The 25,933-nt window shown below is 42.0% G+C and overlaps 1 protein-coding gene and 1 long non-coding RNA gene across 9 annotated transcripts in view; one reads left to right on the plus strand and one right to left on the minus strand.

Annotated features, from left to right (window-relative positions):
* The window catches only part of LOC140491294 (SH2B adapter protein 2), a 125,338-nt gene that overhangs the window by 80,581 nt on the left and 18,824 nt on the right, over positions 1-25,933 (plus strand). For 7 of the 8 annotated variants that reach the window (XM_072589280.1, XM_072589282.1, XM_072589283.1 and 4 more), the window contains 5 exons: positions 3,447-3,538; positions 12,178-12,284; positions 13,470-13,634; positions 17,730-17,923; positions 22,104-22,281. In XM_072589280.1, the coding sequence (XP_072445381.1) occupies positions 3,447-3,538; positions 12,178-12,284; positions 13,470-13,634; positions 17,730-17,923; positions 22,104-22,281 (736 nt within the window). Of the gene's footprint in view, positions 1-3,446; positions 3,539-12,177; positions 12,285-13,469; positions 13,635-17,729; positions 17,924-22,103; positions 22,282-25,332; positions 25,442-25,933 lie in introns of all 8 variants that reach the window. The other variant, XR_011963275.1, reaches the window with a different exon arrangement.
* The window catches only part of LOC140491297 (uncharacterized), a 95,093-nt gene continuing 72,597 nt past the window's right edge, over positions 3,438-25,933 (minus strand). Inside the window, exons 4-5 of the long non-coding RNA XR_011963278.1 lie at positions 4,073-4,316; positions 3,438-3,584 (exon numbers count right to left, since the gene is read on the minus strand). This is a non-coding gene — a long non-coding RNA (uncharacterized lncRNA). The remainder of the gene's footprint in view (positions 3,585-4,072; positions 4,317-25,933) is intronic.

The raw sequence follows: 25,933 nt of genomic DNA on the forward strand, positions 1-25,933 counted from the left end.
TTTATGTTTAAAACTAGACCGATTCAATCAGGAAATTGCCCTGTGAGATATGCCAGTGAATAATTGTCAACTATTTTGTGTTGAAGCACGTACGGTGGGTTGATTTTTTTTCTATCTGCAAAGAACAGTATGGTGAAAGTCTTCTCCAGCTGAGTTGCTAATGGGGACCTGTCCCTGTAGTTGCATGAGGAATGGTCCATTAATCAAATAGGGCCATTTGGTCCTATAATCAAATAGGTTTGGTGTTGAGTGAGGCTGTTTCTTTAAACCTGCCTTCAAAGTTTAGACTTCTTCCTGCCAGACCAGTGGGTGATGTGTGCTGCAGTGCTCTCTCTGTATGTTGATGTTGTTTGGCGCGACATCACATGTCAATACCGGATCTTTCTTGGGAATCACACTGTCGTGCTTATAGCTGTTTCCTCACGTCTCTGAAAGCTGCAGCTGTATGTGACTATTTCCAAGGCTGATCCTTTTTTGTTTAAGGAGTTGATGCAAAGGTGCCAGGATGGAGGCTAGGTTATGTATGAACTTTCTGCAATAATTTACCAGCCCAAGAAATAACCTAAGCTACTGGATGTGAAAGCTGGAGCATTTTTTTTGATCATCCTCCCTTTATCTTCCAATGGGTATAACCCAGTCTTGTTAACTCTGTAGCCCAAGTAGGTCACTTGGGGGACCCAGAGCACTCATTTTTTTTTCCCTTCATAGGTATGCACCTGCCTTGGAAAAATGCCTTGGGACTATATCCAAATTCTCTTAGTGTTTGTTATTAGTGTTTGCTGTTATTAGGATGTCATCTAGATAAATGGCCATCTGCGGTAAACCTTGCAAAATGCCCTCCCCTCTGCTGAAACATGGCAGACAAGAACCCAAATGGCAGTCTTGTATATTGGTACAAGCCCTTATGGGTATTAATTGTAAGATCTTTCTGGGAATCTTGATCTAAACACCTTTGCGAATAGGCCTGGTTCACGTCCAGCTTCGTGAAGGACAGCCCCACTGCCAGCTTTGCATGTTAATCCTCTGTTTGAGGGATTAGGTAATTAACCAGCTGTGAGAAGTGGTTTACCATTCATTCAAAATTCCCAGAAAGACAAACTGACCTATCAGGCTTTTCACAATCATTGGGTCCGGTGCTGCCTATTCTGCAAATCGGAATGGTTTGATTTTTTTTTTCCCTTCTTTCTTTAGCCTGTCAGGCAAATGGCATTGAGCAGGTCTTACAGAATCATGGAATTGTTTTCTTGTCAACGTGCAAGAGGGCCTTGGATCTTCTGATGGTTAAGTCTGCACGGAAGGTCTAGGGACTAAGGTAGCTACTCTTTAATTGAAACATGTTAAGCTAATCTAGGTGAATCTTTCACAACCAATTTTGCCCCATCTAGCTTGGGCCTGAGCCTTTTACTACAGTCACTGCTAATTGAACCTCGGAAGAGATCAGAACTGAAGTTGTATCCTTAATCTGTAGAAATTCCCCGGTATAGGTTCTCAGCCTGCCTGAGGTCTTGCACAGAGTGAAGGGCTGGACTCCAGAGTAAATTTTACTAAGATTTCCTGCAATCACTGATACGGCTGCACTAGTATTGACCTCCATTAGAACTGGGTGACTGTTTAACTAGATGTTTATCTTCCTTGGTTCTGATTTCAATGTTGCTAAGCAATTTAACTGATCTAAAGCAGATATCGGTGGACATGCCAAGATGTGAGCTGTCCTGAATATCGGCCTGTGAATTATCTTACTCAGTTTAGGTCTAGTAGGACTCTTGTGATATTCCAAGTCTGCGTGTTGGCAGCAACTACGATGGCTTTCTAGCCAGGATCCTGAAGGAAATTTTAAACTTTTGACTGAGGCTTGGCTCTCATTTGCGGTCTTGCAATGGGCCAACCTAGAGTCTGTCTGATTAGGATATGTCCTGAGTGAGGCTATGCAATTGCCTTCACTCAAGTGATATTCTCCAAGCTCATTCAGAGTGGTAAGGGTATCCACTTCTATTGGAATATCCTGCAACTTGTATGTTCTACTTGGTGCAATTTCCAATGATAAAGCCATTGCCTAACCAAAGTCTATTTGGGCTTCAGCTTGTAAGTGTTCTTGCATCAATAATCAAATGTACCAGATGGTCTCACTAAGAATTAAACCAAAGTCAGAGGTTTCTACCAATTGTCTTAATACTTTTGATTAGGTTACTAAAATGTAACCTAGTCTAATGTTACAACCAGATGCCAGTAAGGTTCCTTGATTTATCAGTATTCGACACAGGATGTCGCAAACTGTTAAACTCCCAGGTGAGGAGGGATGAGCTGGCCCTTTACTTATTTATCCAACCCCTTGGTTAGCTGCAGCAGATAGATTTCAGAAAAAGTCACTTTCTTGAGGATGCCTTTTTCCTCGACTCAAACAAAAGTCTGTTTGCAAAGGAGCCAAATTAACCAGGCTTTAACAAGAGGTGAATTTATTACTTAGTAAACCTCGGAATAATTAGTAATGCAACATTCAAAAACACAGATTAGAAATGAGGAGAGTCCAAAAAGTAAAGTGGGAAAGGAAGGTTAAATTGATCAGCCTCTGAGTTGTTCAAGGACACAACATTGTGGACATTATTGCATTGCAGTGGTAGTGTTGATATTGGTAGGTGAACAGTTGATTTTCAAGATTTTGTAGGCTGGTGGAAGCTACTTTATGCTGATTCCTTTCTTGTTAACTGATCTAAAGCATTTAGAGAGAGAAAGTTTCTTTACCTGCGATACAGGGTTAACTAGGGATAGCTCTTCAACTGTGACCTTCACAGCACACTAATGCTACAACCCAAGCAGGCACACATGGGTGCATTCAGTCCCAGTAGCCCACTGAATGCAACAGAATTGAAAGAGGTATTTTTAACTATTATCCTTGTGTGGTCTTCTAAGGGAAAAATGTAAACTGTGCTTTTGTTGGTGGATTGCTGCTGAGCAGGGAGTCATCAGTTCCTTGTTACCTTTGTAATCGCAAGACTTCACAGTCCAGTCTGCTTGAAGTTTCTTCGATATATTTAGGTGTTAGGTCCCCTTAGTCCTACGTGGAATTGTTTTTACACCTGCAGTTATTGTCTCTGTAGAAATCCCGTTTTTCAAAAATCACACACGTTTTGGAATTGAGGGTTAAAAGCCATTTTCTAGATGTGGATGATGGAACTCAAAATCTAGTCAGGAGAATGTACTTTTGACCCACAGTCAAGTAGCTGGTATACAAATGCAAGGTCATACAGTTGTGTTGCTTGACCATTACCTACTTTAGATAAGGGTAGCAGCATTCTGCTGACAAATTACCATAGGATAAAGTGCTGCCGAACCACAGACTGACTTGTCCTCAGAAACGGTACCTAACACTGTGAGAATATGTATGTGATTTTATTTTGGTGTGAGATCCTATTCCACTGGAAAGACACTTGTGATTTGTTCTGGAACAGGTGGAGAATGGTGCCGAGTATATCCTGGAAACAATTGACTCCTTACAGAAACACTCCTGGGTGGCTGACATTCAGGACTGCATGGATCCCGGGTAAGGGTCATTTTTCTGCTCCGATATCAGGATGTACAGGAGGATTCTGTGGAAATATTTTGCATAAAAGCACCAACATGAGATGTGATTATTGAGATTGCTATTATTTATTACAGTCGTATTTCACTTTGGCAAGTATTACTAAATGGGTGACAGAGTTAGTACTCTGTTGTCGAGGCTGCCCATACGTTGTCACCCATTTTGTCTTCCTGTTGAAGGTGAATGGGAACCCATTTTGTCGCTGGTATGTTGTTCAACTTCAAATGGTTTCACAGGGCAGCACTTTGAATTTTAGAAACCATTCTCAAAATAATTGATCTGAGGGGAAACGCCCATTGGATTCTCATTTTTCTTGCTCGCACTACATGTATCTGGAGGTTCAAGAATTTTACTATTAAAGGAGCTAGACAGTGTGACATTGTCAGCAGCAGCAGCAGGAAGCAATTCTAATGTAAGTTCATGGAAGTCTACCACCGACTAGCAGAATCATGCAAAGATCACAGAGAACAGTCAAACATTCACAGTGATACTTGCCTGCAGAGGGTAATGAAGGCCTCCTGCAAAAGGAGATGATAGCCAGTATGATGAAGCCAGAGGGCTTGTATCTTCATAGAACTAATGAAGGGGCATCATTGGTTTTACTCACTCGCAAGCGTGCACGATCACAAAGAATGAGCCTTTATTGATTTTCCACTGTTTAAAATCTGCCAATGGTCAGCATCATTAGAGTTTTTCAGGATTCTGGTAATAACTCCCAATCATTAACAAATCTGTGATCCTTGGGGTCAAAAGAGAAACTGATTAGTTCTTATTGAACCCAAAAAATTGTAGTACGGGTGTTTCTGGGTCTTTTTATTTTTAAAAAAAAATCCTACATACTTTCTGGATTTCAGCATAACCCCGTGGTTGGCTTGTCACATTCCCATTCCCCACGATGTCTGGACAATTTTTGAGTAGATACCCATTAATGTTATCTTTATTAATAATAATATCTTTTGTAATTTTTTTCGTTTACTGCATCCAGCCTGTATAGAATTTCACTTGTAATTCACAGCAGGATTTCGGCAGTGATTCCGAAAAATGGAGTTTAGTGAACAAGTGATTAAGTGAGTTATACTTTGCTTGGATTTTCTGTACCATTTCCTGAAAAGGAAAAGAATGAATCTCTAACCATTGAAAACCACTATCTTTATTGCCTGACTGTCTGCCTCCACAATTGCAAGATCTCAGAGGCACAGCTATAGCCACTGCTGAAATAATTCGTTGCCATGACGTCGATGTCTGTTGCTTCTCAAGTGTTCTCTTTCCCCAAAACTTTCCCTTTGATTATTTTCTTGATTGGAAAACAAGAGGATAGTTAGGATTAGGGTCAACTAAACCTGGAAATTGTTGCAGTTGGACTACTCGACCTCAGTCATGCCCCTCATTCTGCAAATCCAGTACTAGACTTAGGTCTCTCTTTTCTATAACACTATCCAAGGCCCTACTTTTAATTGTAGAAAATGCCTATGAGTTCAGATACATAATTCTTTGAAGTTTGCCTCACATTAGACAGGGTGGTTAAGAAGGCGTTTAACACGCTTGCCTTCATTGCTCAGACCATTGAGTATAGGAGTAAGGACATTATGTTGAGGTTATGCAAGACATTGGTGAGGCCTCTTCTGGAGTACTGTGTCCAGTTCTGGTTGCCCTGTAATAGGAAAGGTATTATCAAGCTGGACAGTGTTCAGAAGAGATTTACAGGATAATGCTGGGAGTGGAGAGTTTGAGTTATAGAGAGGTTGGATAGGCTGGGACTTTTTTCACTGGAGTGTAGGAGGTTGAGAGGTGACCTTATACAGGCTTATAAAATCATAGATAAGGCGAATGACTGATAGGTTGGTTCCAGGACTTCAAGACTAGGGGCATATTTTAAGATGAGAGGAGAAAGACTTAAAGACACGCGAAGCATTTATTTTACTTAGTTGTGTGTGTGTGTGTGTGTGTAATGAACTTCCAGAGGAAGTGGTGGATGAAGATAACAGTTACAATGTTTAAAAGAAGTTTAGAAGGAGGTATATGGGCCAAGTGCAGACAGGTGGGACTAGTTTATTTTAAGATTATAGTTGGCATGGACAGGTTGGACCTCTGTCACGCCTCTTGCACTGTGACTCCTAGTGCTGGACCTCTGTGCATGTTGAGGTGTGACAGTCTCCATCATGAAGCTCTTTTCAGTTGGGGAAAAATGTGGACACTGGCTTCGTGGTCTTGCAGCCCCAGTTGCATTTGTCTTTTCTAGTTGATTTCACCAGAACACTGGTTTTCCTGTCAACTACGATTCCAAGGCCCCTCTCCCTTCAATTAACTCATTCTTCTGAGGTACTGATTCTTGGATCATGTCTTGAGTGTTGCCGCCATTTCTTCCAGTTGCTTGCTGGTGCTATCCCAGGATTTAAGGCTTCTCCCTTTGTACAACAATAATACCTCTTTTGTGATCTCTGTCATGGTATTCTGTAAGTTTGTAGAAGGGCCAAAAATACAAATTTTTGACAGTGGTGTGATTTCAGTGGTTTGCAGTTTGTGGCAATGATTGGTAGCCTAAACAAAGTGTTCTTTATTGAAGGGATTCCGAAGAACTCTACATACACATTACGTGCTGATCTACGCTGCTGTGCTCTGACTACTGTGCCACATGTTAAGTTGTAACGTTTCCCATGATAATGTTAACAGTTTGTCAATCTGTTTCATCAATTTGTTAAACTATATGCACTGAAAAGCAACAGCGTGGCATCCATCACACCTCCCACACACTATGGTGAGAACCTAGCCTGCTATCTTTATTTTGCTTCTTGCTTAATTAATTAGGTTGTGAAATTATCACTCAACAATTAGCTAGAGTTGTGGAGTTTAATTAATTACATTATAAGGTTAATATTTATTAGTTTCTCCCTGTACTACTTTCAACTTCTGCCCCAGTTTAGAGGGGGAAGAAGAACTTAAAACTCACCAACTATTGGTCTGTGCTCCCTAATTATTGGCTCCAGGCTTCGGCTCTTGGACCTTGCTGTGTCTGGTTCCCTCTTTTGGACAACCTTTTTTGTGAAGGTCAGAGCTGTGCTTCTCCTTCGTTGCAGCAAATTGCTAGATTCAAGGATTTAAACATTCAGTCTTACTTCACTCAGTCTCCACTGCCACCTTTGTGCAATGTTTTTCATGCACTGCCAAATCTCCTGTGTTTACAGCAGCTCAGATTCCTTTAAGGATTTGAATAGTTTTTGAATCCTTTCAAAAAGAGAAATCCAGTCACACAGACAAATGAGCTACTCTCACTGCATTCTGTATGTAGTCATAGAGACAACTGAATGAATCTTCACAATACATGTTTTTATTTTGACTGAGAACTTCATCTCAAGTGTGTCTACTTTTAAAATAGTATTTTCACTGAATTAAAGAACTGTATAAAAGAGGAACTAAAGAATAATGTTTCAAAGCATCCAAATTCCCACAGTCACCAGGAATGTGGTGTTTATAAATCATGAGTAAATAGAAACCTTTTATCCAAACTCTTGCCATATCGATGATCCACTCCTTTCAGATTCACGCCTTTTTTTGCTGGTCTTGTCTACACTTTTTCTCTCAGTGTCAATTTGCTGTTTATTTGTTAAATTTTCACTGATTCAGAATCGTTGATTTTAATTCATTTGACACATTGCACACACATACAAACTTGCGCTCTCTCTCTCACACTCCTGATCAACAATTTTCTCTCTCACCAGGATCTAGTAACTCTTCAGATATTTTCAACAACTCACTGATGAATTCGAATTTATGGAACTTAATGTTGTTTTGATCACAGGATATCTCTCAAACCCCTCTATCGGATCCATACATCCATCTCCATTTCACATTGTTTTGTGCATGTTCAGCGTTCACAATTTTAAGTTGTTCTGCATATTATCATAAATGACCCTATCCTTTGCATCTTTAGCCTTGACCTGGAAATATTCCTTGTAAACATTCTGTAATGTACAAATCTCTACTTAGCTGCCATAGTCATGTGACATCTACCATAAGACACATGCCCTGTGGGCAGACATCTTGCATTTCACTTGAATGAAGTCCTCGTGTTGAACACACACCTGTGTTGTATGGTTTCAGAAGTAAGATTTTTCCAAAGCCAAATAAAAAGAAACAGTTATAGAGCTGTGAGCTGCTATTGTGGGTGGAAAAAAGAGAAAACAAAAATGACAGTGAAATCACAGCTTAAGGAAAATGCCTGTTCAAATGACTGGGAACATGAGACCAAATTAGGGGGTTAGATAGGGTTGACAGTGAGAACCTTTTTCCATGTATGGAGTCAGCTATTACAAGGGGGCATAGCTTTAAATTAAGGGGGGGTAGATATAGGACTGATGTTAGGGGTAGGTTCTTCACTCAGCGAGTCGTAAGTTCATGGAATGCCCTGCCAGTAGCAGTAGTGGAATCTCCCTCTTTATGGGTATTTAAGCGGGCATTGGATAGGTATATGGAGGATAGTGGGTTAGTGTAGGTTAGGTGGGCTTTGATCGGCGCAACATCGAGGGCCGAAGGGCCTGTACTGTGCTGTATTCTTCTATGTTATATGTTCTATGTTCTAAATGGGAAATTCTATCATAAGCAATAGCAGAATTATACAATACAACAGATTTTTTAAAATGGAAGATACTTTAAAATCTTTTGAAGATGCATCTTGAGTTTCAAGCAAACTCTTTCATATGAACAATATGTATTCAGTATTAGGGAACATTTATTACTAAGTTTGCAGGAGCCTCTGAATATGCACAATTAAATGATGAACTAATTAGAGACAGGATTGTATTAAGAATAAGGGATCCAAAAGTGAAAGCTGCCTACTGTAAGAAGAGACACCCTGGAAAGCTCAGAGTACACATTGACTCAAAGGATTGGAATAAGGCCCCAAAGAGATACCACTACTGCATGCCAATCATTGAGAAATTTTGCTACAATTTGCAAAGGCTTTACCATCTTATATGGGTAGGTTGGTTAATGGCAAGTGAAACTGAGCACAACAGCTTTCTAACTCATAGCGTCGTGGTTTCAGTGAAGGTGAGATGGTGCAGAAAAAGTGGCAATTTTCGTTGCAGTGCGGTGAATTGACTTATGCCTAACCACCAGGTCCATGGCAGAGTACTTAACAAGAAGGTTGAACAATTTTTCATTATTTCTTTATTTTTCTGCCTTTATATTCTGTTTTGGTTTATTCCTCTGTGTTTTAAGATGGTGCCAGAGAGTGACGATACTAGACAACACTTTTTGTTGTATTTTGTAACAAAATACACATGACAAGAAATCAAATCAAACTATTTCTGAGCACCCTTTAGGAGATACAGATGGGTGCATGTGCCATTTGGTATTTCCATTGCTCTGGAAGAATGTCAATGCAGATTTTATGAGAAGAGAGATGTTAAAGTGCATCCATTTCAGTCACCAAGGAATTGTATCAGGTCTGAGGAAGGTGCTGTACTGGCCAAACATGAGTAACAAAATTAAGGGGCACATCAGCCAGTGCAGTGTTTGTAATGTGCACTGAGCTATGCAAACTAGAGAGCCACTGGTGATCCATAACATCCCAAACGGACCATGGATAGGACTGGGAGGAGATCTCCTCATATTCACACAAACTGATTATCTCTTATCAGTAGATTATGAATCTGATTGCTGGGACATGAAGTAGTTGACTTCAAGAATTACTGCTGAATTGTTGAAGCACACTTGAGTTGTTATTGCATTACCAACATTGTCATAAGCGATCAACAGCACGCATCATCTCCACACTATGCCCAGTCAAATGGAAAGGCTGAGGCAGGAAGGAAGATTGCCAAAGGACTCCGAAATTGAGAAAATCTCACACCGATCAATACAAGACAATCCTTAGTAACAGACCTACTGAAAGCCTAGGTAATAGTCCAGTACAAAGACTAATACACTTCAAATAGCTAAAAACCGACCGAAGCCAGACGTAGCAATCAGTATGAGTGAAAGTACCCAAGTGAAATGACACAACATGGGAAAAAATAAATAAATTTGATTTGTGTGTAGGTGTGGGACACAGTGAAAGACACAAGGTGTACAAATCTTTATTCAATTTCCACCACCAGGAAGAAAGGAAACACCCGAGTGGCCAGTGACAAGCAGTGACTCCACATCAAAAGGCAATGCTGTGTAATCAAACAGTGAAGGGGAGGGCAGGGATTAAATCAAAATAGAGTTGGAGGGGGCAATAATACACTCCACTTCCTAGGTGCTCACCTCTCTGAACAGCTCAAGGATGTTGGTGGACACATCAAATTTTATTTTGACAAAATTGCATAACTATTGCCAGATTTGGACTGCCAGTCAGGGTACAAAGATTCAACGATCTCAACAAAACTATGTGTGGCAACTTCAAGAAGTTCAGCAGCTTTTTCCAAGAATGGTCCAGTATACTTTAGTGGAAGAGAGTAAGAGCTAAAGGGCCTTCCCTGTCCTGCCTACAAGCTTGATCAGTCGGAGACATTTTTGAGATAGGACCTCATTGATTGACCTCCAACAATCACAACTGTCTTCCTAAATGGTCTACCTTATACCCTTAGATTGTGATCCCTTGTCCTGAACTCCCCAGTTGGGAACATCCTTCCTGTATCTGCTGTGTGTCTTCATGTAACTGAATAGGTTAATTCTCTAGAGACATGGGCAGGACATTGCATGAGGTAATGGAGTGTAAGCTATACTTCCTTTCCTACTTCCACTTCATATGATCATTGAGGAGTTCAGACTTGAGCTGTGGTGCAACTTACTGGATATACTGTCACCAAATTAAACGATAGTGGAACACCGTCCCCTTGAATTATTATTTTCTCTCTGATCCTTGCATGGTACTGGTTTTCAGAAGTGGAAATCAGTGCAGGAAATGGTGCTGGCATGCTGTGTAGCTGTGTGCCTGGGGCAGGACAGTGTAACAACTCTGGTAAAGGGCTGAGAAATCATGGGAGAGCTGCAGGATTGCTGTTGTCCATACAGTCTTGTTGAATTGATCACAATTCAGTGGCATATCAAAAAACAATAAATGGGAGCAACTTCCCACTGGAACCTTATTCCATTTTCACAACCAGCAAGTCCTAGTCTTCCTTCCCTGTATTGCTTTGGAGGGATTTTTGGAATGACTGGCAATCTGCCCGTGACTGGCTGGCTGCTGGAGGTGGTCCTAGCATGAGCAAGAACTTCGTGATAGCATTGCTAAAGGGATTGTCGGAGGGGTGCTATGCTATCTGATGGACCATCTGTATCCTACTTCAGCTGATGCTGTAATTGCATGACCCCTGTATGTAAAGAAGACCAGTGTCTGAGCATTGAATCTTCCAGCAGACCTTGGGCTTCATGATAAAAACCCTGTGCTGCAAATGGTGACCTAGAGGGAACTTACTTATCACATGAATTGGATGTCTTTGCAATGCTATAACAGTAATCCTACCTCAAGAGTCTCTGGGAGTCTTTTCTAAGTAGGGTCAATTGTACTTTAGTGGAGGAGGTGCAAGAGTTGTACAGTCTTACCTGTTCTGATCAACAACCTTGAGGATCAGTCAGGGAGATCTTTGAGATTGGACCTCATTGATTTTATCAGTTCTATAATGTGTTGCCACTCAGATCAATAATTGTAATGAAGTAGCAGGGCATGAGCAATAGCAGTACCTGTCAGGGTCTACAAGCTCAGTTACTGGAGAGGAAACATGCCTGGTCTCTCAGAGAGTTGCAGGGATGTGATGAGCTCTAATCATTCAATGGTGAGTGACAGACATCCCAGGTCAAGTGGTCCACCAATGCACTGGAACTATGCACTTCTGTTGCTGATACATCTGCAGCAGGATCTGGGGAACTTAAAGGGTCAGGTCAAGCTGGAGGACTAATTTGCCGAAGGGTTCGGAGGTCTTAGAGAGGTGTCTGTGGCTAAACTGAACATTACTCCAAGACCCTCTGCCTTAAGGAGGCTCAGTGGTTAGCATTGCTGTCCTGCAACGCCAGGGACCCGGGTTCAATTTTGACCTTGGGCAACTTTCTGCGCAGAGTTTGCACATTTTCTTTGGCTGCTTCAGTTTTGTCCCATAGTGCAAACCTGTGCAGGTTAGGTGGATTGGCCATTGTAATGGGATAGGACGGGGAGGGTTGGATTGCACTTCACAGGGTTGGTGCAGACCTGATGAGTTGAATGGCCTCTTTCTGCACTTTAGGGATTCTATGCTTCTCAGTTCAGGGTCTCCTTGGGGAAACCTGTCAGACTATCCCTGGAGAATCCTGGTCTCCAACAGTCAGTGGTGAATGGAAGGCAAGTGGGTTTACCTTCAGTCATTGACATGTGCACGCTGTGAGTGTGGAAAAGCTGAGGAGATGCTTGAGGAGGAGGGGTCATCAGATTGTACACTCCATTACAGGCCAATCTTCCTGCTGTTTCCAACACCGCCTCACTCCAATCTAAGCCAATGGCTTTCAATTGGTTAAGGCTCATCGTTACTTTTTTCTGAAGAATTCACATTAAATCTTTAAAACACAGCTATTTCCATATGCAAAGGTAAAGTTTACTCAAACCCAAATGTTCAATTTTGTCTGAGTTTTGCTTTCCTTTGCAGTGACAGTGAAGAGGACTTGGAGCTGATTTCTTGTCCACATGCCGTGAGCATGCCAAGTAGAGAATTACCCGCAATCCCTCCGTGCAGTTGTGACTTCCTGACAGAGGGTAAGTGGTTATGGTCCCTGTTCCTCTTGCCCTCCCTTGGAACTGGCTAGATAGTTAGTGCTCCAGTGGTTCAGTGGTTAGCACTGCTGCCTCACAGCGCCAGGGACCTGGGTTTGATTCCAGCCTTTGGCAACTGCGGAGTTTACACATTCTCCCTGTGTCTGCGTGGGTTTCCTCTAGGTGTTCCAGTTTCCTTGCAAGATCCAAAGAGGTGCAGGTTGGGTGAATTGGCCATGGGAAATTGTCCAAAGTGTTCAGGTTAGGTGCATTGATCAGGAGTAAATATAGGATAATAGGGTAGGGTATTGGGTCTGGATGGGTTACTGTTGTGAAAAATCGGACTTTTCTGGGATTTGCTTGCGACTCCCTGAATGAGACAGGAATGTGTCTCTTCCCACACTTTCTCATGTGAAATGGCTGGATAACCATGAGATATATGAAGCCAGATGAACATGAAGCAGAAGGGTGTCGACGGTTATACGGATATTGCTGAGGAAGGATGGGAGTGTCTTTTTTCTGTTCTGTGCTTCTGAATTGCACCTACTTTGTTTGGGGGTGTTTGACTCTGTAGTTAAACTGTGGGTGCTGGCAATCGGAAACAATAACAGAATCTGCTGGAATCGAGTCCACTGTAGTCACTGCTCAAAGAATTACTTTGTGAGCAAGTTTCAAGATGTACATTGACTTTGCCCTATCTGTAGATGTCACATTCATCTCTCTGGCTCCATGCTGGATATAGGAGAGGAGATGTTGACAGACCCTCAAGCATTACTGCTTGGAGGATGCTTCAAGTGAAAATATTGGGCTCCTACCCCAGTAAGGTGCCTGACCATTTATCAGGGAGATCCCAGTGGTACCTCTCCCCTGCATAATCCAGTAATGGACCTAACAGGTCACTGCTGCCAAGGAGAGACCTGTTAGCCTCTGCCCTGCTCAGTCCACCTTGATTAAGACCACTTAGAGGGAATCTACTTTTGCTCCCTGTTCTGCTTCCTGACCTGCCCCCATGCAACTGGTAAAGTTTTTGGTCCAGTGGGTTTACACCCATTCCACCAAAAGTAGATTCTAAGCTGAGGGTGTATAGTCAACCTGAAGGCTGATTTTAAAGTGTGTGAGTAGCCATTGCAAAGTCAGCTGCCTCCTGGGACGCAATGATACAGTCATATACTATCCTCTGTGTCTCAGGTGTTACCCAAATGCCTGAAAAGATGTGCACGAACCCAGATGCTGCTGTCACTGTCTCGCACGTCAGACCAAAGGAACCCCAGATACCGGGACTTCTCGCACACGTCCCTCTGGAAAACTTCCTGCAGGCTCTGCATTCAGAAGCTCTGAGCAGCACATCAACAAGTAAGACCTGGGTCATTGTGATACTGGCTGGCATTATTGCATTGGCAATATAGAGATACTACTGGGGATTCTGCTGATTGAGTAAACTGATTTCACCATTCATGTCTCCTCTTTACATATTGGGGCATTGGGATTTAATGAATGTTAGGGATCTGGGTTCGTCGGGCAAGCTTACAGAGCATCCAGGTAATGGCAGCCCCTTCGTTATTTGAACTAGAATGTTCTTTAAGTTCTGGACTGGGTTATTTCAGTGAAAGATCAGTAACCAAAGAGTCAATATATAGGCTATCTGTTTGAACATCGGGACATCAATAGGAATGGAGGTATAAAGATTATTGGGAAAGAGCTGAAGAAAGCAAGTGGTTCTAAATAGCTGGGGTCAGTGTTGGCAGAAAATGGAAGTATGGAAATTAAGCAAGGCATTAGCTCTGGTTAGAGTACAGTTGATTCTGCTATGATTCTTTAATGCGATTGAAGAATTTAGACTGTTATTTGTAGAACACAAACTCCTTACCTGTATTTCGGCTATAATGTGATTCAGGTCCCACTAGTTTAAATAGCACAGCTATTGTGTGACTTATTTTATTATGCGAAATTGCGTGTTCTATCAGAGTCGACTGTAATTGGAAGAAGTGTGGTATAGTATTATGTGTCATTGGAACTGTAAGGGAGAGCCTACAAGACAAGTGGGAAAGTGGCTGTGTTACACAGTGCAGAAGATTCAGCAACATTGAGAGAGAGGTAACAGCTAGGTACCAATGTGACACAGACACCGAAACCGAAGTAGATGTGTGGAATAAGAAGAACAGGAGGAAACCTGGAACCAGCACATGAGGGTTAATGAAGAACTGACAAGTGATATAGAAGGGAGATCAACCAACCCCCATTGTGGCATCATGTACAGGGGGACTAAACTATGCGAAGTAATAGTTATTTTGGTGAAAATGTAAGAACTAACCCACAATGAGTACTCTAAAAATTAATGGTTAAAGCAAATAGTTGTGAGAGTAATTCCATCAGCCTGGAGGCATTGAAAAACTGCAAATTCAGCACCTATGTCTTGATTAGAGATCGTTTTCACAGTATATCTGGCAGTTGCTGACACACAACGTGGCAACAGCTCTTGAATACAACATTGGAGCTCCTGGTCGAGGTGGATCTGAGAAGAAGGGATGTCCTACACCTGGGTGAGAGAAGAATACCATTTCATCGTCCTCTACCTGTTTTCACCTCAACCTGCACCTTGTGCAGACCCTGAGTTTGACCCTTTGGCCCAACTGCTTGTAATTAGCATGCAGCAATTCTCAATTAATTTTGAGCCTTCCTGTCCCTTGTGATCCGTGTGGAGACTAATAACTTGTTAAAACTTTCAAGATTTTTACTCTCTCAAAGAAGCTCGGATAACATAAAATAAACATTTAAAAACTGTAATGTACAAAAACAAAGACAAAGGTACATATTTGCATTCACTAACTGACAAGCTGAAAAACTTCTTCAGTAACACTTTTGCACAATTCCACATTTTTCCTGATCTACAGCATTGCAGGAACAATTCCACAGTCACTTGCATCTCCTCAGGGGAGGTTCAATTCTCCCAACATGCCACACTGAAATTTCCACTATCCTTCAACAACAGTTCCATTCATCTTGTGTTTTGCCAGGTATAATTGCCACCCGCGTAGCACACCGTAAGCAATCTCCATTGCTTAAATCTTCAAGAGCCCTATTGGTTCTCTCCCATTTATAAACGGAAATCAAACTCCAAGGGCATGCTGCTTAGTCATTGACACCATTCGTCCTGCTTCAGCTGAGCACAAGCTTGTCTCCAAAACCTCAAACAACAGCTATCCTTTTTATTCCAAAGTTCAGTGAAAGGGAGTTAAAATTGCTACTCCACTTCAGGGTTTATGTTTAAGTCTCTCTCCCCATGGCAACAGGATCACACAGACATGTCTCCGAGCTGAGGTGTTTATCTGGGGTGGTTTGTTTCACTTTGAGTCAGAGTACATTTCAAAACATAACAATCTTCTAAGGTTCAGTATTCAAAGCATCCTCTTTCCCTGAAAAGCTGGTGCTCTGCCTGGACTCATCTCTTCCTCCTGTTCCCCCTCAAGACCATTCAGGACCTATAGCAAAATTTCCGTTGCCTCTTGACTACTGTAAGGTGTTCAATAAAGTGGAAAATATAAGAGATATCCCTTTCTTAGAGAATTTCCAAAATAAATGTTGCTTGTAGCGAAGTCTTGACAAAATATCTTGAGTTTCTGAAATACTCTCCTCATTATTCATCACTGCTGGAGCACCATGAGATGATGAGTATCCCTTTATATAATATTTAAGTCTACATGACGACCATGTATCCTCCCAGACAGCTGTCACTGATGGGAAGGTTCTGCAATTAAAACATATTTGTTAGACATTGCTTTGGGCTTTGACTCTGTGTGAAAGGGACAAAGACACTGAAATGGAACCTCTGTCTAGGTGATCCTAGACTTTACACACTCCTGATGAAGGACTTATGCCTGAAACATCGATTCTCCTGCTCCTCGGATGCTGCCTGACCGGTTGTGCTTTTCCAGTGCCACATCTTTTGACTCTGATCTCCAGCATCTGCAATCCTCACTTTCTCCTTTACACATCAAATCCAGCAACACAAACCAAGCTGAACCAACCTGAGGGATACATGAGGAGTAGTGGGGCATTTCTTTGTAAACCCAGCTCAGTACCAACAGTGTTTAGTTCAAACTCAATAAAGGAGATTTTTACAGAATGATAGAAATTACAACACAGGCAGAGGCCATTTGGCCTCTCAGGCTGGTGCTCTCTCCTGTAACTGTATGTTCTTGACCTCAATAGCTACATGTGATGATCTATTCCACGATCAAGTAGCCCTCAGTTTAAGAGCTTTCTCCTTGTTTCCTCCAATGAGCATCCTTATTTTCCATTCTCTATTTCCGCATTCACAGCCAGTGACAGCAGTCTCTCAGAACGATCTCCCTTTTTCACTCTCATTTCTTTCCTGGATGCTCTTACCTCTGTGTCCCTTCCTTCCAGCTTCTCCTGATCTTGGTAAAGCCCACTCGAGCTCTTAGTCCCAAATCCCCAGTCTTCTGTTCCCTCAATTTTCCAATCTCCCTTTTCTATACCCAAACTCCCATTCCCAGTCCCTCCCTCTCTACCCCGATCCCTAAGTCCTTAGTTTTCTCTCTCTGATGAGGCCAGTGGCTCAATGGTTAGCACTGCTGCTTCACAGTGCCAGGGTCCCAGGTTCAATTCCAGCCTTGTTCAGGTTAATGTAGATTACTCATGGGAGATGCAGGCTTACAGGGATGGGGTGGGGCTGGATGGGATATTCCCTAGAGTGTCGGTGTGTATTGATGGGCCGAATGCTTCCACACTATAGGGATTCTGTGACCAACTTCCACTCTGAGTTGCCCTTTTCATCCCCAAGTAGAATCTCACTCTCTCCACTGGAGTGCCCAGTGAATCCCCCTTCACATCTTTTCTCTCAAGCCACCATGTACCAACCTCTCTCTCTCTCTCTCCCTCTCTCTCTCTCCTCCGCGCCCCCCCCCGTGCTGCTTAATTTCCTATACTGCCCTCAGTGGTGTGGAGGGTTAATATCAACAAGCTGATGGCTTTCCCCAGTGCAACAGGTGACCAGGGGTTTGCTACTGGGAATATAAATTGTGAAGAGAACCCATACTGCCAGCCGGACAATCCTGAGGTGTTGGTGTGAATGTAGGGCAGGCTAACATTAAGATTAAACTAATAAGAGGCGAAGGTCATCTTCGCACACAATGTCGACATGTGGAATGGCCAACTGACGAGTTAGTGGATGAAGCGCTCCAAATCATTTGAGAAACTGCTCAATGCTGTAATGGGGAAAGCGTTAAATCACCCAGACTGGACGAACCCACACTGGCCAAGTGATATCCGATCCATATTGTAGAGACTAGAGCAGCTCCAAATCTTCAATTGTTGCTCCTAATAGCTGGACAATGGTACAGAGCTAAAGTTTATGACTTTTGAACGAGCTGTTCTTCAATTGTTAACTTGTATAGAAACTGGATTATCTATTTTTTTTAACTGCAGGTGAAGAGGATCAGATAGATACTGAACTTCAGCTCTCCAGTTACCCCTGGTTCCATGGGACACTGTCACGGGTAAAAGCTGCCCAATTGGTTCTGGCTGGAGGCTCAAGGAGTCATGGCTTGTTTGTCATTCGCCAGAGTGAGACACGGCCAGGTGAATATGTGCTGACCTTCAACTTCCAGGGCAAGGCAAAGGTAAGGGAACAGAACACCTAGCAAATTAGAAACTGCAAATTCGAACAACTCACTGCATTAACAGTTATTATTTTCCTATTGTTGTTGGTCCTTTTGCCAATCACCTTGGCTCTCCACCCTCCTGTATCTTTTTCTGTCAGCCATATGGACCCTTTCTGATTTTGAACACCGATTTTATAAAATCTCCTTTCAATCTTCTCTGAAAAGAACAACTCTAGCTTTTCTATCCATGTAACAGAAGGCCCTCACCATGGAACAATTCTCATAAATTCTTTCTACACTCTTCCAAAAATTTCACAGCCTTCCTTAAAATATTCTGCACAAAATTGAGGCTGAAACAGAGTTTTTTTTAATTAGATTAGATTATTTACAGTGTGGAAACAGGCCCTTCGGCCCAACAAGTCCACACCGCCCCGCCGAAGCGCAACCCACCCATACCCCTACATTTACCCCTTACCTAACAATACAGGCAATTTTAACTTGGCCAATTTACCTAACCTGCACATTTTTGGACTGTGGGAGGAAACCGGAGCACCCGGAGGAAACCCACGCATACACTGGGAGAACGTGCAAACTGAGGTGGGAATTGAACCCGGGTCTCTGGCGCTGTGAGGCAGAATTGCTAACCACTGTGCCACCGTGCCGCCCATGAAACATATTTGAAATTCTGACTGGATGTAACAAGTTAGATGGAAAGAGACTATTTTCAGTGATTGGGGGGTTATTGAGGAGGTTAAGAACAAGGGGATGGAGTGACAAGATTAAATAGGAGAAATTTAGGAAAAAGAACTGGATTGAGAATTTTTTCAAATGCATGTTACGACGGACTCTCTAGTCCCATTGCTTCATGAATCTCTCAACATAAAATAAAAATACCTTTCTGGTTGCCATGATCATAAATTAGTTCAGAAAAGATTTACAAGGATGTTGCCAGGGTTGGAGGATCTGAGCTACAGGGAAAGGCTGAACAGGCTGGGGCTGTTTTCCCTGGAATGTCAGAGTCTGCGGGGTGACCTTATAGAGATTTATAAAATCAGGGGCATGGATAGGGTAAATAGACAACTTGGGATGGGGAGTCCAGAACTAGAGGGCATAAGTTTAGAGTGAGTGGGGAAAATTTTAAAAGGGACCTTAGGGGCAACTTTTCACGCAGAGGGTGGTGTGTGTGTGTGGAATGAGCTGCCAGAGGAAGTGGTGGAGGCTGGTACATTTACAAAATTTAGAAGGCATCTAGATGGATACAGGAAGGGTTTGGCAGGATATGGGTCAAATGCACCGAAGGGTCTGTTTCTGTGCTGCACATCTCTATGACTCTGACTCTAAATACCTTCTCTATATCAGTTTTTAAGCAAGAAGATCTGTCAATGAGAATTCTTAATAAATAACAATTATGTTTATTATGAGGCCTTTTTAAATCCTTGGGTTTATAAATAGAACATAAAAGCAAGGAAGTGATGCTACATCTCTGCAAATCATTGGTCAGACAACATTGGAGTATTGTGTTCAGTTCTGGGCATCTTATTTAAGGAAGGATAGTAAAGCCCTGGTTTGAGTTCAAAGGAGATTTACATAGAACATTGCAGCGCAGTACAGGCCCTTCGGCCCTCGATGTTGCGCCGCCCTGTCATACTAATCTGAAGCCCATCCCACCTACACTATTCCATGTACATCCATTTGCCTGTCCAATGACGACTTAAATGTACTTAAACTTGGCGAATCTACTACCGTTGCAGGCAAAGCATTCCATACCCTTACTACTCTGAGTAAAGATACTACCTCTGACATCTGTCTTATACCTATCTCCCCTCACTTTAAAGTTGTGTCCCTTTGTGTTTGCCGTCCCCATACTTGGAAAAAGGGTGGACAGGTAGAATGATACCAGGCATGAGGTATTTTAGATACAGGGAAAGGTTAGAGAAATTAGGTTTATTCTCCTTGGAACTGAGAAGATTGAGGTAACTTTATTGAGGTGTTCAAAATTATGAATGATTTGGAAAGGGTAAAGGATATTCTCTTTCCACTAATTGATATGAGTAAATAGCAATCACTATTTCAAGACAGTCTGCAAAACAGCCAGGAGTGAGATGAGGCAAAACTTTTTTAGTCAGATTTGTTAGGATTTGGAAAGTGCTGCTTGGGAGAGTGGTGGAGGCAGATTCCATGGGAGGTTTCAAAAGAGAGCTAGTCATATATTTGCAAGTTTTGACATTAAAGGGCTACAGAGATAGGGCTGGAGAATGGGACTAGCTGGGTACCTCTTTCAGGAGCTGGTGCAGACACAAATGGCTGCCTTCTGTGTTGTAAAATTCTGTAATTCAATTATCAAAACAAACTGTACTCAATAAAGCTGAAATAATTGTTGTATATACAGCCAGTAATATAGAATTAAATTTACTTATCCCTCTCAATATCCCCCGAAAAAACTAATGAAACATTTCCAAGGTCCACAGTGGACTTTCAATGACCACTTTCAAAGAAACCATTCCAGGTATTGACAGAAAACTTGAAATAAATTCATTTTACACAATCATTCAAGATTCAAGTCCTATAAGCAATATTGAATATAAAACATCTTTGTTATGCCCCCATACTCCTTTGTGGAGGAGGGTAATCATTTTGCTGGAGCTGGGCTGGGCCTGTGATTAATGACACCTTGGATGTGTGGTGAAGTTCTTCAATTGGGAACCAAAAATGTACAGCCATTGACCATGTCCTTCTTACCTTCTCCTGTATCTATCTATCAATCAATCAACCACAGCTATTGGTAGTTTCAATGGCAAAAAATATCTATGCACTTAACATCTTTTAATCTCATAAATACCTGCAAAACAAACTCTTCAAAGAAAGATCAGGTTATTAACAGTAATAACCATGTCAATCAAACAGAACAGGCAAGTGGTTAGCACAGCTGCCTCACAGCACCAGGGACCTGGTTCAATTCCAGCTTCTGGTGACTGTGCAAATTCCACACAGACATTCTCCCAGTGTCTGTATAGGTTTCCAAAGATGTGCAGGTTAGATGATTTTGCCATGCTAAATTGCCCATAGTGTTCAAGGATGTGTAGGTTAGGTGCATTGGTTAGAGGAAATGTAAAGTAATAGGGTAGGGGAATGCATCTGGGTGTGATACTCTTTGGAGGGTTGGTGTGGACCTTTTTAGGCCAAATGGCTTGTTTTCACATTGGAGGGATTCTATGATTCTAACAATCACTCCTCTGAAAGCAGTGTCAACATTTCCTGCTGAATTAAATTTGATTAACCAAACAAAATGTGTTCTTTGGATGATAGAGGTTCTTCTATATTGTCCATTCTAAGAGCTTTGTTAAAGTTTCATAAAGAGAGTATTTGACAACTCTATCTATAGAAGCAATTAGAATAAATAGCCAGATATGTTTTGCCACTTGGCCTTATGATGAATGCTTGAATATTTAAAATATCAATCCAAGAGAATGTATTTATCACCTGTATGATTTTGAACACCCATATCAAATCACCTCTCAAACTGTTATATCCATCAGTGTAAGGTTAGGGACACCAGCCCTATTAAGCACCTTGCGGATGTGTTTAATAGGCTGTGGAGATTAAGCAGCAATATTCAATGAGAGTTCTGGTAAAACACTGTATGGCGCATGTTGGTGTACAGCTATTGACTTCAAAGTAGTAAGAAAGTTTCTCTAGGGCTTAAAGTAATTGGGCCTTGAGGGGAACTTTTATTTGATTGTGCACATTACCTTTAATAAGGCTATATGGACACTTTCTCAGATGTTTCTCTGAGGTGTTGCCTATTCTCATACGCACAGCAGGTTCCAAAATGGCTGCTGTCTGTTTTTCTCCTTCACACCGAAAAGGCTGTTCCTGCCTCCCAGTTACAAATGGGGCTTGAGGTCATCCGTGCATTCAGAGTGTTTAATTTACAAATACCATTACTTATGGCTTGAGATAAGGACATGGAATTTATTTGAGCATTGGGTTCCCAGTCCTATGTTAAAATTCTAGTCTTATTCAATATTTAAGAATAGGTGGTTAGAGTAAAGGAGGGATGTAGAGAGTAGGGATTAGGGCATTGATTATGAGGAGGATGAACACAACCAGTTAGCTCAGTGTCCATGCTGTATTTTAATGTAATTCTCTGCATCTTCCAGATAATGGTATAACAAGCTTTCTTTTTAAATTTGTGTAGCACCTACGCCTGTCTTTGAATGAAACTGGCCAGTGCCATGTTCAGCATCTCTGGTTTCAGACCATCCTCGATATGCTGAAACATTTTCATACTCATCCCATCCCCCTGGAGTCTGGAGGTTCTGCTGACATCACTCTCCGTAGCTACGTACTTGTCACAAAACCCACCCCAGTCCCAGGTAAGAATCACTGAAAGGACTCTCGGGGTTTTGGAGTTGTTTTTCTTTTAAAGAAAATGTTAGTTTGTCTTCCATCGAATAATCTTCTCTGATATTTAAGCTACTGCTGGACGTGCACATGGATATCAGTGAGTTGAGGGGTGTGTAGATTAAGTTATTATATTTTACATTCGGATTAAACCTCGGCACAACATCGTGGGCCTAAGGGCCTGTTCTGTGCTGTACTTTTCTATGTTCTATGTTCTCTCACTGTGAGACATGCCCTCTCCTCTCCTAAGTGATGTTTGTAAAACATCAGCTTGATTCCACCTTCTTAGCTGCCCTTATTGATCATCCTGCTTGAACTGTTTCACCATTGGCAATTCTACCTTCAGCTGCCTTGGCTACAAGCTTTGGAATTCCCTCTTTACCTCTCCCTACTCCTTTCTAAAAGCTGTTTAAAGTCAATCTGTGACCGAGTCTTCCCTAATATCTCCTCCCGTGCCTTGGTGTCAGCTTTTGTTTATTCGCTTGCCTGTGTAACTCCTTGAGATGCTATGTTTAACGTGGTATAAAATGTAAGTTGTCAATATTATCTCCCAAATGTCAATTTAAACAATTATCCCCTTGCATGCAGGCTCATTGGTTTCAACGATGGGAAAGTTATTGGTTTGATTCCATTTTGGAGAGTTCATGAAATCTGTAGTAGTTTGGTTGTAATTAATTTGTCATGATTTCTATTGTTGCTTGTGAAGGGAAAGGCAACACAGTGAAAGACTGTAAAGAGGCTTTAACCTCAATGACAACCACCCCCCGTCCAAACTATTTTGCAACCCTTAGTGATAATTCTGGCCCTTTGCCATTACAAAGCTGATCTAGGAATGGTGAGCCAAATGCAGAGCCCAAATGGAAAGTTAAAATTTACCCCCATAGCCCCACTCTGCACAATTTTCAGCGATACATTTAAGATTCTGACAAGAACTTAAATAGTTCTCTGCCATCTCAACTTGCAAATTATTTACTCATTTTCACAATGATCTTTGGTCTGCTCCTTTGCTTGTAAAAGGACTTGCTTCCCAGCCCCCTGTCAGCCCTCTGTTTCCTCCCACTATTTCTTGGCTGTGTCAAGATCTCTATGGGTTGACTTGAAAGGGATTAAACTGCCTCTGCCAGTCTTTGATGTTACTGTTTCTGACAGAGCTCTAATTATAATTAGAGTCAAACAGTCATAGAGATGTACAGTACGGAAACCAACCCTTCAGTCCAACTCATCCATGCTGACCAGATATCCCAACCCAATCTAGTCTTACCTGCCAGCACCTGGCCCATATCCCCTCCAATCCCTTCCTACTCATATACCCATCCAGATGCCTTTTAAATGTTGTATTTGTACCAGCCCCCACCACTTCCTCTGGCAGCTCATTCCATACACGTACCACCCTCTGTGTGCAAACATTGCCCCTTGGGTCTCTCTTATCTCTTTCCCCTCCGACCCAAAAACCTATGCCCTCTAGTTCTGGACTCCCCACCCCAGGGAAAAGACTTTGTCTCTTTATCCTATCCATGCCCTTCATGATTTTATAGACCTCTATAAAATCGCCCTTCAGTCTCTGATGCTCCAGGGAAAGCAGCTCCAGCCTATTCAACATGTCCCTATTGCTCAAATCCTCCAACCCCAGCAACATCCCTGTAAATCTTTTCTGAACCCTTTCAAGTTTCACAACATCCTTCCGTAATTCCAAAAGTGGCTTAACCAATGTCCTGTGCAGGTGCAACATGCAACTCCTGTACTCAGCACTCTGACCAATAAAGGAAAGCATACCAAATGCAGCCTTCACTATCCTATCTACCTGCGACCCCACTTTCAAGGAGCTATGAACCTGCACTCAAAGGTCTCTTTGTTCAGCAACACTTCCGAGGACTTTACCATTAAGTGTATAAGTCCTACTAAGGTTTGCTTTCCCAAAATGCAGCACCTTGCATTTATCTAAAGTAAACTCCTTCTGCCACTCCTCAGCCCATTGGCCCATCTGGTCAAGATCCTGTTGTAATCTGAGGTAACTTTCTTCGCTGTCCACCACACCTCCAATTTTGGTGTCATCTGTAAACTTACTAACTGTACCTCTCCATGCTCACATCTAAATCATTTGTATAAATGACAAAAAGTCGGGGACCCAGCACCGATCCTTGTGGCACTCCACTGGTCACAGGCCTCCAGTTGGAGAAACAACCTACCACCACCACCTCTACCTTAGAGCCAGTTCTGTATCCAAATGGCTAGTTCTCACTGTATTCCATGAGGTCTAGCCTTGCTAACCATCTCCCAAGGGGAACCTTGTTGAATGCCTTTCTGAAGTCCATATAGATCATGTCTGCCACTCTGCCCTCAACAGTCCTCTTTGTTACTTCAAAAAAACTCAATCATGATTCGCTCTGTTTGTTGCTTCAAGGAAGGCTTAATAACCCAATCCTCAATGATTTATTTAAGAGTTGCTAACAAAACGCATTGTTGGCCATACCTATTTTCATGATTTTCAGCAGTACCATTTAGTTAGAGAAGTTAGAAAACTTCCACTCATGAATCAGCTGATACACTACTTAAACGAGGAATGATGGCTTAAAGTTTCAGAATCCCAAACCCAACAGCACCTTGTCAAAATGGCTTGGCACAAGATCCTGAAAATCAATGTACACCTGATCTCCAACTTCTCATGTATAACAACTTGGGGCACATCCCTTCAACAAGTTAGAGATGTTCTATAGCATTTGAACACACTTTGAGCGGCTGATTAGATGTCATGATAAAATTGCACAAAAGAACTGAAAAGGTAGGCAAAGATATTCTTAGAAGGTTCAGATTATACTGGCCACCAGGTCCAGGAGAGAGAGATTCTAATTGTTAAGGAGACAAGCAAAACTCTTCGAAGGAAGAGGTGTTCATGAATTGTTGCAAAGAAATTAACATAAGAACCACCACCAAGTTAATGCAAATTATATTCCATATGCCATGCTGACAAGGAGAATTTCCACAGCACTTTTCTGCCTTAATCCAGACTTTTCTTATGTTTAAAGGCATGGTTTGCACAAAGTAGGACACAGAGTGCAGCACAGTTGGACCCTCTCCCAGATCATGAAGAGATCTTTGTTTTATATGGGAGGGAGCCTCTCAGAGTTTGGAGGGGTACGTATCACATTCCTCAAATCCTTCATGATATTTAACATCGACATGTCCATGTACACTATGCACAAGTGCATAATATTGCATGAACTGTCAGCAAAATACCCAATGCATAGTTGTGCTTATGTACCCATAATCGCCATCTGCCATTTTCATAGAACAAGAGGAGCTAGGTGGACTTGTGTTGCCCATCACTACCACCCACACCTTCATTAAGGTTTGGACCAACAAAAGTTCAAATGGCACTGGAGCCAACAAACAAAGGCAGGTTGCAGAAATGAGGCTTGAATTTCCTTGAGTATAGAAGATTGAGGGATGATTTCATCAAGGTGTTTGTGATAAAAGAACTCGATAGGGTGGTGAGGACAGTCTAATGCAAGAGTACATAAACTTAAAACGATAACAGTATAATTCATGAACTATATCACACGGTAGTGAAAATCTGAAACTACTTTTGTCAAGAGACTGTTGAAGTTGGAGGTCAATTGAAACTTC

Source organism: Chiloscyllium punctatum, chromosome 19 (assembly GCF_047496795.1).
Source record: "Chiloscyllium punctatum isolate Juve2018m chromosome 19, sChiPun1.3, whole genome shotgun sequence".
Lineage (NCBI taxonomy): Eukaryota > Metazoa > Chordata > Chondrichthyes > Orectolobiformes > Hemiscylliidae > Chiloscyllium > Chiloscyllium punctatum.